The sequence below is a fragment of the Ochotona curzoniae genome, unplaced genomic scaffold (genome assembly GCF_017591425.1).
Source record: "Ochotona curzoniae isolate NIBS_2020 unplaced genomic scaffold, NIBS_Ocur_1.0 contig_3520, whole genome shotgun sequence".
NCBI lineage: Eukaryota > Metazoa > Chordata > Mammalia > Lagomorpha > Ochotonidae > Ochotona > Ochotona curzoniae.
The window spans coordinates 8973177-8986364 of record NW_024465894.1 but is presented as its reverse complement, the minus strand read 5'-3'; the positions used below and the strand labels follow the sequence as shown (position 1 = coordinate 8986364).

The 13188-nt window shown below is 46.3% G+C and overlaps 1 protein-coding gene across 3 annotated transcripts in view; it reads right to left on the bottom strand.

Annotated features, from left to right (window-relative positions):
- Positions 1 to 13188, bottom strand: part of PTPRT (protein tyrosine phosphatase receptor type T) — a 918862-nt gene that overhangs the window by 31215 nt on the left and 874459 nt on the right. For all 3 annotated transcript variants that reach the window (XM_040981459.1, XM_040981457.1, XM_040981458.1), the window contains 3 exons: positions 11340 to 11416; positions 3924 to 3960; positions 2522 to 2619 (listed from right to left, as the gene is read on the bottom strand). In XM_040981459.1, coding sequence (XP_040837393.1) covers positions 2522 to 2619; positions 3924 to 3960; positions 11340 to 11416 — 212 coding nt within the window. The remainder of the gene's footprint in view (positions 1 to 2521; positions 2620 to 3923; positions 3961 to 11339; positions 11417 to 13188) is intronic.

Below are 13188 nucleotides of genomic sequence, written 5' to 3'. Positions count from 1 at the left end.
GGACAAGAATTTAAAAAAAGGTTGGAACCAGTGAGGAGGTGGAAGGAGAAGTGGTTGGAAGAGGGAAATTATTAAGAAGTGGGCACTGGAAGGGCTGGAAGGACAAGGGCTCTTAGCTGGACCAAGAATGGAAGGTTCTGGGCTCAAGGGGAAAACCTTGACGTTCCCTCTGCCCTGGCAGTGCATACAGATGCAATGAACAGCCACTCCCACACCGGACTAGGTATATCACATTCCACGGAGGAAAAGAGATCATGGTTTTCCCCTTAGAAGAACAAAAGCATTATTACCATTCCGGGGGACGCCGCACGGCCTACAGTGGCATTTCCCACAGTGTGTCCCGCTGGGTGCTAGTAGGTGTTAGGTAAAAAAAAAAAAAAAAAAAAAAAAGAAACAAACAAAAAAGGTTTTGTGGTCAAATGAGTTTGGGAAATGCTGAGTTAAACAATGTCAAGTGGGCTGCGGCTGCTCTGCTATGGGACTGCTCAGTTCAAGTGTGCTACTGCTAGCATGTGTTAGGACTCTCCCAAAGGGGCGCGGAGGACACAGCATTTCCCAAACGTATTTAACCATGGAACCCTCTTCTCACTGAGCATCCTGCAGGCTAGCATCCCATGGAACCTACTTAGGGAAACACTGGTCTAGCACCACAAGGATCGGAGGCAAATGGTTTCATTGCTGCATCCTCAATGCTCAGTAACTGTGTGGCTTCTGGACCTCGACTTCTTTTTCACAATCGTGGCTAACATCCCCGATTGCCTACCGTGCCTCACACTGCTTACGATTCTGCCAACACGTCACATGTCTTCATTCCTTAGCTCCGTTTTGAACCTTTTACAAAGTGGATAGCCCTACTCCCGTTTTTTACAGATGAGGAATCTAAAACACACAGAAGCTAAGAAAATGGTTCCAAGGCCAATGGTCAATAAAGGGATGGGGCAGGATGCCTGAATAATCATCAGGACCATCGCTTTACATCTGGGATATGAGAGCAATTCAGCAACACCCAGGTACTGCTTGGCATCATGTTTGGCCGCCAGCAGAAAATTCCACTAAGATTTATCTCCCCCACAAATGCAATTTAGGCTCATGGCCTATTCATCAAAGGAATGTGTTTTTCTTGTGGTAAATTCCATAGGCCGGGCTGGCTGCTAATGTCTGAAGCAGCTGCAGCCTGGGTCGAGGCTCAGCGGAGCAATTCTGAGTGCTAGAATGAGAACCAAGGGTCAGACTTAATGAACTGGGTTCTGGCCAGGGACTCAGGGTGGGCACTTGCCTTCGAGCCTGTTTCCTCATCTGTAAAGCTGGGCAGTGGAGGCTGTGAGACAGGACTCAGGATAAAGTCACCATAGCCCTCAAATCCTATTAGGTCATGAGATTTCCACACCCTTTGCTGGATTACAACAGCTTGAAAATCACCTTCCTCATGTTCACAGGGGCTTATATGCCTTATCTTTATGGAGTATCTGGTTCTTGGCCAAACAAAACTGTACCTTCCCCCCTCTTTAGTTAGCTCCATACAATATGTTTCATTAGGGTGGTTGTCTGCCTTGCATTTACATCCCGGCAGCCCAGCCACCCACACGCCACAGTGAACCAAGCAGGCAAAAGTAAGCTGGGCCTAACCATCCCATTTCTAAGCCTTATAACAGCAGTTAAGGATGACTTAGGAGAGAGTGGAGATAGATCAGAGAGGGAGAACAAGGCCTAAGCCCTGAAGGACATCAAGAGGAAGAGGTCAGGGATGGAAGAATAGGGCAAAAAGGGTCAGATGCTGCTGAAAGGCGGAGCAAGGTGAGAAGAAAGAGTGATGGCTGGCTTTGTCAGCATGAGGGATGCCAGCCATGCTGATAATGATGGAATGGGGGTGCAGCTGCTTGGAGAGAGAAGAGAATGGGTGGGGGAGGCGTGAAGGAACAGAGCCTTTGTGTCAGTCTTCCAAGCTTGATAGAAAAGTGGGGACAAGAGAATACTTGGTGTTTTTATTTAATATGGATGGGACTGTGCATGTCTGGATGCCAGGGAAGAACCCAGTAATGAGAAAGAGCTTTGCTTTCCAAGTCTGAGGGAGAGTGGACAACATTATGGGGCAGAATCCATGAAGTTTTCGGGGACAGAGACATGGCTTCAGTTGTACTGGCTGGAACCGTAAGAGGGGGTCAGCAAAGAGGACTAGTTCTTATGACCCAAGCTGGTGCCAGAGAGGAAGAATGAGAAGTCAGTTGCAGATACAAGAGGGATGGAAGCAGGTGGTGATGAGCGAGCTCACGCCTGATGGCTTCACTATTCTCAAAATACATGAGATGACATCATCAACAAAGAGTGAGTGTGGAAAAAGGGATGAGAGGGAGCAGAAGGGAAGGCCACTGTTGGAATGTGAAGTAGGGGTGATGTCCGTGCTGAAGGTCTGCGGGGAAGGTGAAATCTTGACTAGGAGACACTTAGCACAGTGCAGGGAACAGAGATGCTCGCGAGAGCACCTCCCACATCCTCTGCCCAGGTGACTGCGGGAGAAGCTTACCCTGCCCACTTCCACGAGGTTTGTGACCATGACGATGCTGGCGGAGTTCTCCTGCCAGATCATTCTCCAAAAATCCTTTACTGTCTCCTGCATTGGACCTGCCAAGGGAGAAGGTGAAAGTTAGAGACGGCAGGTGCAAGGGAGCCACCAAGGGATTTGACCCTCCTGGTTGACTGGCCAAGGTTCCAAACAGGTGAGCAAGAGTAAAGCCAGGTGATCCTTGTTAGGGCATCAAGTAGTTGAGAAGGGGGCCTGGTGGGGCCAGATCATTGCAGGGAGAAGAAAAGCTACATTTGTATACACTTCATAGAAGGTTAGCCATAGTCTTTCCTTCTGCTGTCATTCTCTTGTTGACCCTCTTTCACCAGCCCCATTTCCTCTGACTCATCACCTTGTCTGGACTATCATATGGGCTTCTAGAGATGTTTGGAATCTTGGCTGCAGAACCTCAAAGAGAGATAGGCAATGCATCAGGGAAGGGATGATTTAAAGCTGTCAGGAGCTAGATACTAACAGAGAAAGCAAAGCATTCTCAATTTTGAACTTCTCAAATGTTGGAAACATTTAACTAAAGCCTGAATGGAGAGGAGGAGGAAGAAGGGGGGAAAAAGGGGACCAGGAAAGGAAGATAGGATCTGACAGTTCAGAGAAATTTCTTTGGATATCACTCTCCCAATATCCTGGGCCTTGATGACTCACACAATTGTAGAAGTAGTACATGTATTTGCGATAAAGGCATATATTTTATTTTTATTTGTATGAATATATTCACTGCAACAAGCATCACTATTATGTGCATTTTCTAATACTCTTCAAAATTCTTACTAAGCATATTTTTCATTACTGCATAATTTTTGATACAATGTCACAATTTTTTTTAACTCTCTCTACCCATTACTGGGCATTTATAATTTTCCACTCTTTTGATACTGGAGGTAAGAATGTGAAGAAAGTGCCTATCTCTAATTCTTGGCAGGATTTATTGCTAGAAGAATCAAAGGGCATGGCCATTCCCAAGCCTTCTGACCACAAGGTTAAGGTGCTTGCATCTTTCTTACAGGCATGCGCCCTTAGCTCAAGTCCCTCTGGAAGCTGTCAAGGGCACCTTCAGAGGCTAATGCTCTCAGTCTGTCCTGTCAGGGCACCTCCTCACTCCTATAACTGCACTCCTTACCTCCTTCCTTCCTTCCTGACAACCTCTGGGTGAGCCTCTCCAGCCCTACACTTCGGTAGCTTCTTTGCCAATGGGAGCTCCTTCCTCTCCTCCAGGGAAGGGCCAGGGTCCCTCAGGGGAAAACGCAGACACAGGAGGAGAGGAAACGGAACTGGCCATTCTTTCCCAGAGTCCTCTTTCCTGGGTCCTTGAGGTTTCCCCCAAGCACCAGGAGAGGCAGGCTCTTACCTTGAGTGGCAATGTAGTGTCGAGGTCGATGATATCCCTGCATAACAAGAGAAAAGCACAGAGAAGAGTCTCCAATCAAAACGTGCAAATGGCTCACTATTAATAAGCTACCTCTCCAGCCTTAGTTTTCTCATGGGCAAAATGGGCAGGGCATCAGCCCCTTCCCAAAAAAGCAGTAAGTCAGATGATACGCTTCAAGCCCCGAGTCACTACATGCTAGCTGTTACCATAGCTACTTGGGAAGTGCTTGTCCAGTAGCCACAGGAGCACACACTGGGTGGGAATTACTTCAGGCTTAAGCACCAAATAAAGACATAGCTGAGATGTTAAGTTTACGGGCACATCAACCACCAAAACATCTTTCCTGGGTCAGGATTATCTGTTGAACACGGCATGAGATCCTGCGGGGGTACCCAGTGAGGGACAGAAGGGAACATTTCTATTGCTGATTCTTTGTAGTACTAACAGCTAGGAAAGAAGGCTGAAAGGGTGCCATAGTGTCTCTGGCCCAGCATGCCTGGGCTGGGAGTAAAAGACCAAGTACACACAGGACATGGTGGAAGTGTGGCCTGGGAGGTGTTAAAGCTACTTGCTGAATCAAAGAACTGTTTTTATTATTTTTTAAATAAACAACTAAATAAAATATAAATAAATAAATAAGCAAACAAATACAAAAATTTTAATGCTGCAGTTCCACAGGCACGGGGATTCCCCCCTGCGCCCCACTCTTAATTTCTGATTTCCCTTATGCTCTGTGAATACCTGGCACTGCTGGCACTGTGAATAACTGGCACTGCTGGCCTCCGATATGAGATTACCCCGGGACCCCATAGTCCTAGTCACTAAGGAAGAGGATGAAGGGGACCCTGTGCTGTGCCTCAGTGTGACACAGATGCAGGATCTCTCGGCTTGTTACAAACAGGCAATTCATTACACTGAGAAGTTCAGGTTTTGGAAACAGAACGTGAGGTATAATTCGTATATACTTAATAACTTAATGAATAAGTACAAACAAATGGAGCCTCTAGGTGGAAAAGTTATTGACAGTTCTGAAATGTACTTAATCTGTATGGCCCATCATTTCCACAGAAAATGCATCTTAAATCTTGGTGAACACCTGTGTGTGTCCTAAACGTTGTGGACCTAGACATGCTGGGATGGATGAACTGCCTCAAGCCCTCTTTCTTTAGAAAATAAGCTAGACTTTCCGTGTGGTTTATAAAGCCACAGACACAGCATGCCTAAGATTCTGAACTCACTCAGCTCCTGGGATCCCTGCACATTTCTCTGCTTAGTCTCTCACCTGCTCCATAAAAATAGTAGGTACCTTCCAATTGACCGTCAGCACCAAGTCAGAGCCCATGTCCTGAGCATAAACCTTGATTAACCTCATGGTCATCAACGGCCGCACTTGAACCCTTGGAGTGATCCTATCTACTTAGGTTGTTGGGTTCTTTGTGAAGAAACACCTTCTTTTAACATTGAATCACCCCCACCTTGAGCCTAGCACAGTGAGAGACTCCACAAGTATGGGAAAAGGTATTAACCAACGAACTGGAGGACAGCACTGCATAGCAGTTACGTGTGCCAGGCACTCTGGAAGCCAACCACCTGGGTTTGAATCCTGACTCTAAAAGGGCAGTAAGAATTCTTACATCATAGTGGTTTTCAGATCAAATGAATTTATCTATGGCAGTTACTATGTGCCAGATACTACTTTAACACGCATCTTTGCTATTATTTTAATAATTATTCAGCTAACATTCTGTGCCTGCCCTTCTTTCTTCCTGCCCTGTCAGTCTAAAAACTGAACCCTCCTCCACCTCAAATGCACAGAGCTGCCAGGATGATAGGAAAGATCACAAACAGAACATCCTCCGGAGCCTGCAAAGTCACAGTTTCTCGAGTCCACCTCCTCCTGCCACCATCCTATCACTTCGCCCTGGCAGCTCTGCTGGTGTTTCTTCTGCTAGTCTTATACCTGCAGTCCACCTGCTTCCTGCCCCAATGAACTTCGCACTGCACACTGCATGTGTTCCTTCTCTTCCCTCTGCCTGCATGGTCACGTTCAACTCATCTTCACCCTCACCTGCAGGGATCCTTCTCCATCCTGCCTCTCTGCTCTTCCAGTGTAATCTTCTGTATCATGCCAGAGCAACTGCTCCTCCTCCTCCAGCAGGGCTCAACAACAGGTAAGTATTTTCTACTCTTTTCCTCCTGGGCCATGAGACACAGCACTCAAAACTGGGTGCAATTTTGAGCAAAGGCTGCCTGCTGGAACACACACGTGAATGTTTTTTGAGGAGCAGCTGAGACAGCCAATGGACTGGAAGATCGAATTCTGAAGGAAACTATTGTTTGGTTGATTCTGATGTGCTTGAAATCAACAGGATGAAATTTTAAGCACAGAATCCTCATTTCATAGTGGGAGTGACTATTTGTGTATTCACGCATTCATCTGCTAATGTTCTTCATCAACAGGTATTAATGGAACACCTACTTTGATGCACACAACGTGGGAACTATGCAGTGGCTCAGACTGATGCACACTCTGCTTTGGAGCAGCGTAGAAACATCAGGAAACTGGGACAAGAGCTGCCAGGGAAAGGTGGGGAGCACCCACAGGAATTTGACTAGCCCAGGAGGCCAGAGGAGTCACCTCTGAGGAGGTGACAGTTGAGTTGGCTTCTTAATTAGTCCTAGTTTGGCCACCTCAACATCTCTATCATTCTTATTTCACCCTTGAAGCAACAGGGTAAGTCTTCCTCCCATTCTCCATTTCTCCCTGGCTTGCTTCTCACCAGAAAACAGCATTCACGTCTCCCTCCAAAGAACCTGGTGCTGCCTGTCCCCTGTGCCTGCTGAGTCTGGCCCTTGGTAACTGACTTGTTTGCTCTCCCCTCCATCCAGGCTGTTGCCCAGTGATCAGTCAGTTCCACACAGCCCTTTTCTGACCATCCTGCCACCCCTTTTCTCCTGTCCCTGGCTTCTTTTTCTTCAGGGTACTGATACATTATTTTTACTGACTCACTTCTTGCCTGTCTTTCCCCAGTGGAATAGCAGCTCCACCAGGGCAGGTGTGAACTGGGTTTACTCATGGCTGGCCTCCAGCACCTCGACGCCTACTTGGACCATCAGCCTTGATGAATTCTTATCGAATGAATGCATACATGCTTGGATGTGGTGTCTGTCCCCATACTGCATCTGAGTAAAGAGACTCTCCCTGGCCTCCACAATCCCACGCGGTCCCCAAAGAGAAAACATCCTAGCCACAAGACTCCTCTGCAAAGGAGATAAAAGGAAATGTACTGCTCAACTGGGGCTTCTCTGGGGATGTGCCAAGAGCTAGAACAGAAAACTTCCTAACCTTAAAAAAACTTTGAGTTCATTCAAGTCCCACCTACACAACATGCACACCGACTGCAAACCAGCCCTGGGCTTGTCTCCATCTGTCTGTGAGCAATGGGAAAGAGGTTTGCATCCAGAACACATTTATCTCACTCTGCACGCATGCATCTGTTACTTGCTGGGGACCCAGATATGATAGTTATTTCCAGGCTGGCAATTTATAACAGATTCAAGTGGCCAATACATTTCAGGGTGTGCAAACAATCTTGCCAGTGGACGGGTTCAGACTGTGGCAGACAACAGCTCGTGGAAGCAAGACAGAGTCAGGCCCATCCAGCTCACTGTTGAAATGGAGTCATTTTAATGAAACCTCAAGACACAACTGTAGGGAAATGGCCATAGGGTTATAGTGGGGGGTGATTAGCTTTCTGGGGAGCCAGAAAGGACAGAATGTAGAGGTGGCCAGGGTGAAGGAGTGCTGGACTAGGACGTTGTCTAAGGTATGCCTGGAAAGAAACCTCATGGAGATCCACAAAATTTTAACTAAGCTGGAGTACACGGTAGCTTCTCAGTCACTGGGGTCCCTCCACTTTCAAACCAGCCACAAGAACAAGAAGGTGCAAGAAGGTGCTTGGGATTCATGCTTTCTCTTTGTCCTCCACCAACTTAGTTTCTTTTCTTGCTTTCTAATCGTGTTCTGCTTGGTTAATATTGAGAAAGCTGCCTACAAGCACTGCACCAAGGGCTTCCAAACTTTCTTGCTACTATGTGGGTTAGGCCAAGAGGAGTTTGGGACACATGTGCTTCTCATTAACGTGGGTTGGCCTTGACCCTCTACCAGTGCTCCAGATCCTGGCAGATCATCAAACCTACTTTATCCCTGCTCTAGGCCTAGGGCTGGTTTAAGCTCTCTTTCATTGCTAGCCACAATACTACACTAACCCTTAATCCTTTTCCTGGCCCTATTAAACTCTCGTTGGCCTCTCTCTTTGTGTGAGCCTCTCTTCCCTTTTGGGATTCTGAGAAGTACTTCGTGTCAATCACCACACATATGCGAGGTGATATGATTATCTTGTTTTACAGATATCACAATGAGTCCAAACTTTACCCAAGATCGCAGAATTAGTCATCAGAGAGGCCTGGGCCCAAGGGACTCCACAAAGACCGAATTCATGACTTTAGTCTATCAGTCCTTGACTCTAAACAGTGAGAACCAGCCCAGGCCCCAACATCACACACTGAGACATCATGAGGCAGACATGGTTTGACCCATTACAAAAATGAGTTCTTATAAAGAGAGGGAAGGGGCTGTGGCGTGTCCCAGGTGGGCAGAGAAGGAGAGTCTAGTTGGGTGATGTTGAGTGATGTTTTTAACCTAGATCCTTGATTTCTTTACCAGCTCTCCAAATTATTGACAGCAACCAAGACTGCTGTAATTGGCTATCACAGCGGTAGAAAACTAACACAGCGCATGAAGTACAAATGTGTATGTGCCTCATTGAATCTCAAAATACACGACACAAAGATCAAATAGACTAGAGGGGAGACGCTCACAGCAACTGAGGAGTTTTAAATGCCTCTCACTCTGACAGAAAAACCTGATAAAGATGGAAGATTCAATGCTACTATCACTACAGACAGTAACATGAGCACCTCACCGAGACATCTGCACTCCTGCATTCATTATGAATGTGTTCATAATGGCTAAGACATGAAATCACCCCAATCTTCATCAGCAGATAACTAAAGCGGATGTCACATACACAATGAGATAGTATTCAGCCTTAGAGAGGGAGAAATCCTGCCATTTGCAAAAAAAAAAAAAAAAAGGGGGGGGGATTTGCTCGGAGGTCGTGACATGGAATACACAGAGACAAATGCTACATGGTGTCACTTACTGAAGTTGAACTCACAGACGCAGAGTGGAGAGATGGTTACCAGAGGCTGCTTGGGGAGGGAGGGAGGAGAGGCCCTGTACATCAAAGGGTAGGTCTGCACAGTTGGTGATGACAGTCACTAACTTTTGTATTTTCCAAATAGCTGTGAGTCAATTTCAAATATCCAAAATGAAAGGGAAGTAAAATGCTGGCTATGTTAATCAGTTTGATCAAATCATTCCACATGGTAGCCATATATCAAAATATCACAGTATATCCCTTTTATATGTATACACTTCTAATTAATCAACTAAAATATTTATATACCTTAAAATAATCTCAAATATGATAGAATATAATACAACTAGGAGGCATCATTAGCACTGGTATGGTTGAGATTCAACTGAATTTAAAGATACTGAGTTTGTCACGTATAAAATAACTAGTGTATCTTAGTTCTGGCTACCATCAGATGTCCACTCAACTCTGGACAGAGTGCCTATCTAGGGAAGCACCTTTTTCTGGGAGTTTCCACTTAGATAGTAAACGCTTGACAGACACAACAACTCAGACATTCAAGACCCTGCATGAGCTGTGACTTTTCAGTGCTTGTTCCATCGACCTAGACAGGCAAAGAACACATTCAACCTGGATTAATATGTACTGAGTTCCCACTGAATACTGGCAGCAGGGTAGAGTCTAGGAGCCCTGGGGCAGCGGCACGTGTGTGTGTGTGTGTGTGTGTGTGTGTGTGTGTGTGTGTGTGTGTGTGTGTGTGTCTAACTGGGAACCATTCAGGTCTGACTTCTCTCCTGCTTCTGCCCCGGTTCCACTGCACGGTCTCGAACAAGCTTCCTAAAGCTTTCAATCCCCAGTTCCCTCATCTGGAAAATGCGAGTGATAGCACGAGGTGTTGACAGACTGCTTCATTCAAACCGCTCATTGTTGGGACCAAGAGTGACTTAAAGATGTGGGTGGGGTACAGTAGGAAAGCACCCACAATTCAAACTCCTGCTCCCCCTTCCCTCACCTCCTAGCAGTGTGATCCTGGATATGTAACCTGACTGAAGAGACTCAGCTTGCTCATCTGGAAATGGGTAGTAATGGCACTGACCTTCTTAGGAGATTGTGGTATTAGATAAGGTGGCATGAGGTGAGTGAGAACTCCCCGGTTACATTAAACCCTTCTTGTCTGGCTGTGTCTTTCTCATCCTTGAGGGCAGTGCATGTCGTTGTTGGCTGCTGTTTGAGGTTAGTCCCTTCTGTAGTAGTCTGTGGAATATTAAGACATCTCCTTTCCTACTTTGTTGCTTTAATCCCAGAATCTTCTCCCTCTGATCTCTCTTACCCCCAACAGCAGATAAACCATCCCCAGGCTCAGAGTTCTAAACTGGTCATCCCTCTGATCAAAAACCTGCAATAGCTTCCTTCTGCCTGCAGGATATAGTCTGTCCAAGTTAGACCATTGGAACCATCAGGGATCGAGCACCAAGCTCATTTCTCTCCCAACTCATTTCAAAGTCCCCGATTCCCTCAAAGGAAAGAGCCCCACGTTTCTCCAGCAGCTACACAGCCTTGGCTTGTGCTATTCTTGCTAACCAGATGCTCATTTGCCCATGCTTTGATTCTGAATCCTACTTATGCATCCAGCTTGGGTTCACATCACATCCTGCCTTCCTGATGAAAGAAGTACTATTTTTCACACCTCTGCATTCCTGTAGCATTTTATCCAAAGCTGTGCCTCTTGCCACTTTCTAGTTTACCCTGGAGTTATTGACGTGCACAGCTTATCTCTCCTCTAAGATTTAAGCATAGAGGCCATGGCATTTTAAGTTCTCTGGTTCACATAGCATCCAGCATAGAGTAGGCAGTTTTACATTTTTGTTGCATAAATGCATGTACATTCAAGCGAGTGAGTGAACAAATGAATACAGTGAATGAACAAATATGCAAATTAATAACTGGAGTGAATGGGTCAGATGAGCAGTTGTCCTGGGATTTCACAGATCAAGTTACTGTAACTGACCTGCGGCTGTAGATGCTGATTGCACAAATCAAGGAGAGAAGCCACAGTGCTCCAGATATGCCCTGCCAAGGCCAGTTCCCAGAGCACAGGGTAGGGAAAGCCATAAATCTGCCCTGCCAACCCCAGATCTCGGCTGCCCAGCCCCATCCCCATCAGGATACTCACATCAATGTAGTTGGCATTGATGTAGTCCGAGTGTGGGTCTCCATCCAGCACCAGCAGCCTCACCCGGGAATGGTCATCTATAGAGAGAGCAGAAAACAGGGGATGCTTGATGAGAGGCCTTCGGGTGAGGATCCAGCAGCATTTGCATGCCCAGGGTCACACTACTCAATGTAGCATTTAGCATCTTTGTCCTCCACCCGCAACACGCATGAGCAAATACACACACACAATTTCTATTCCTAGATAAGGAAGTTGAAGCTACAGGTTACCAATCTTACGAAGAACCTGTGACCTGTGATCGCTCCTGTTAAAATTTTTTTCCTTATAATTCCTCTTCTGATTCTGCCATTACCCAACTGGGTAAGTCACCCTACTTCTTTGTCAAGACTTATTTATTCACTTTGGGGGACTGGTGCCATGTCACAACAGGAAAAGCTACAATCACCTTAGGGATTGAGTCCCAGCTATTCCACTTCCCATCCAGCTCCCTGCTGAAGCACCAGGAAGGAGATGGAGGATGGCTCAAACGCTTGGGCCCCTGCACTCACACAGGAGACCCAGCAAAGGCTCCTGGCTCCTAGCTTTTACGTGGCCCAGGTCTAGCCATTGAGGCCTGTGGTTGGGAGATCCTCTCTGTGACTCTGTCTTTCAAATAAGTGAAATAAACTTATAAAAAGACAGAATAACGGAGGGGTGGGGAAGAGAAGGAGGGAGGGAGGGAGGGAAAACTGCCATCTTCTGCTCTGATTTACTCCCTGTGGGCTACAAAAGCTGGAGCTGGGTCAGGCTGGAACCAGGGGCCCAGAATTCCATCCAAGTCTTCTCTGTTGTTGGCACAGACACAAGTACTTAGGTCATGTTCTGCTGTCCTTCCTGGAGCATTAGCGGGAAGCCGTACCAGAAGCAGGGGAGCTGAGAGTAGAACTGGCAATAGGATGGTAAGATGTGAGCACCTGATATTGTAGCGTAACCTACTGTGCCACAGTTACCACCCCTCGCTTCACCTGCCTCTTTACTTCTGGGAATTTCATCATTAAAATGAGGGCAGAGGAGCTGGCAATCAGTGTAGAGATTAACATGCCACTAGAATGCCAATGTGCCCTACTGAAGTCCTTGGGTTCAAGTCTCACATTTGCTCTTCATTTGGTTTCATTCCGGTGTGTATCCTGGAGAATGGCAGGTGATGGCTCAAGTGGTCCTGCTACTTATATGGGAAACCTGGATTGGATTCCCGGCTCCTGGCTTCAGCCTGGCGCAACCCGGCTTATTTAGAGTACTGAAGAATGAGTTGTTTCTGTATGCCTGTGTCTCTTTGTAAACAAAACAAGTAAACAGATAAATACAATAGGGATGGAAATACCTGCTCCATTGTCAGACAGACCATATTAAACTGCTTAGAATGTAAGAGTGTTGAATGTAAGTTAATACACTCCACTTTAATGCTTGCTTACAAAGGCAAGTCTATCTATTTTCCACATGTACACAAATTGCTTTTCTTTTGCCTCTTGGAGTATTGTTGCGGATAGATTGCCAGTCACATATTGTTATCAATACTGACATTAATGTGAGGCTAACTCATTATAAAGGAGGTCATCAATAAGTAAACGCCGGGTTGCAGGGGACACCCTTTCAAACACAATCTAAGCATAACCAAGACTTGCAGGCCTTACTCAGTGGCACGCTCACTTCAAATGAACCAAATTAAAACATTTAAAAAAAGCTAGTATAGCGGAACAATCAGGATAATCCCTCACAATTAATTAGAATGAGCTCTGACAAGCTAATAGCCACACGTTAATGGAACACGCTGGAGGGGGGCGGGGGGAGGATGTCCCTGGATAGCCGCTGC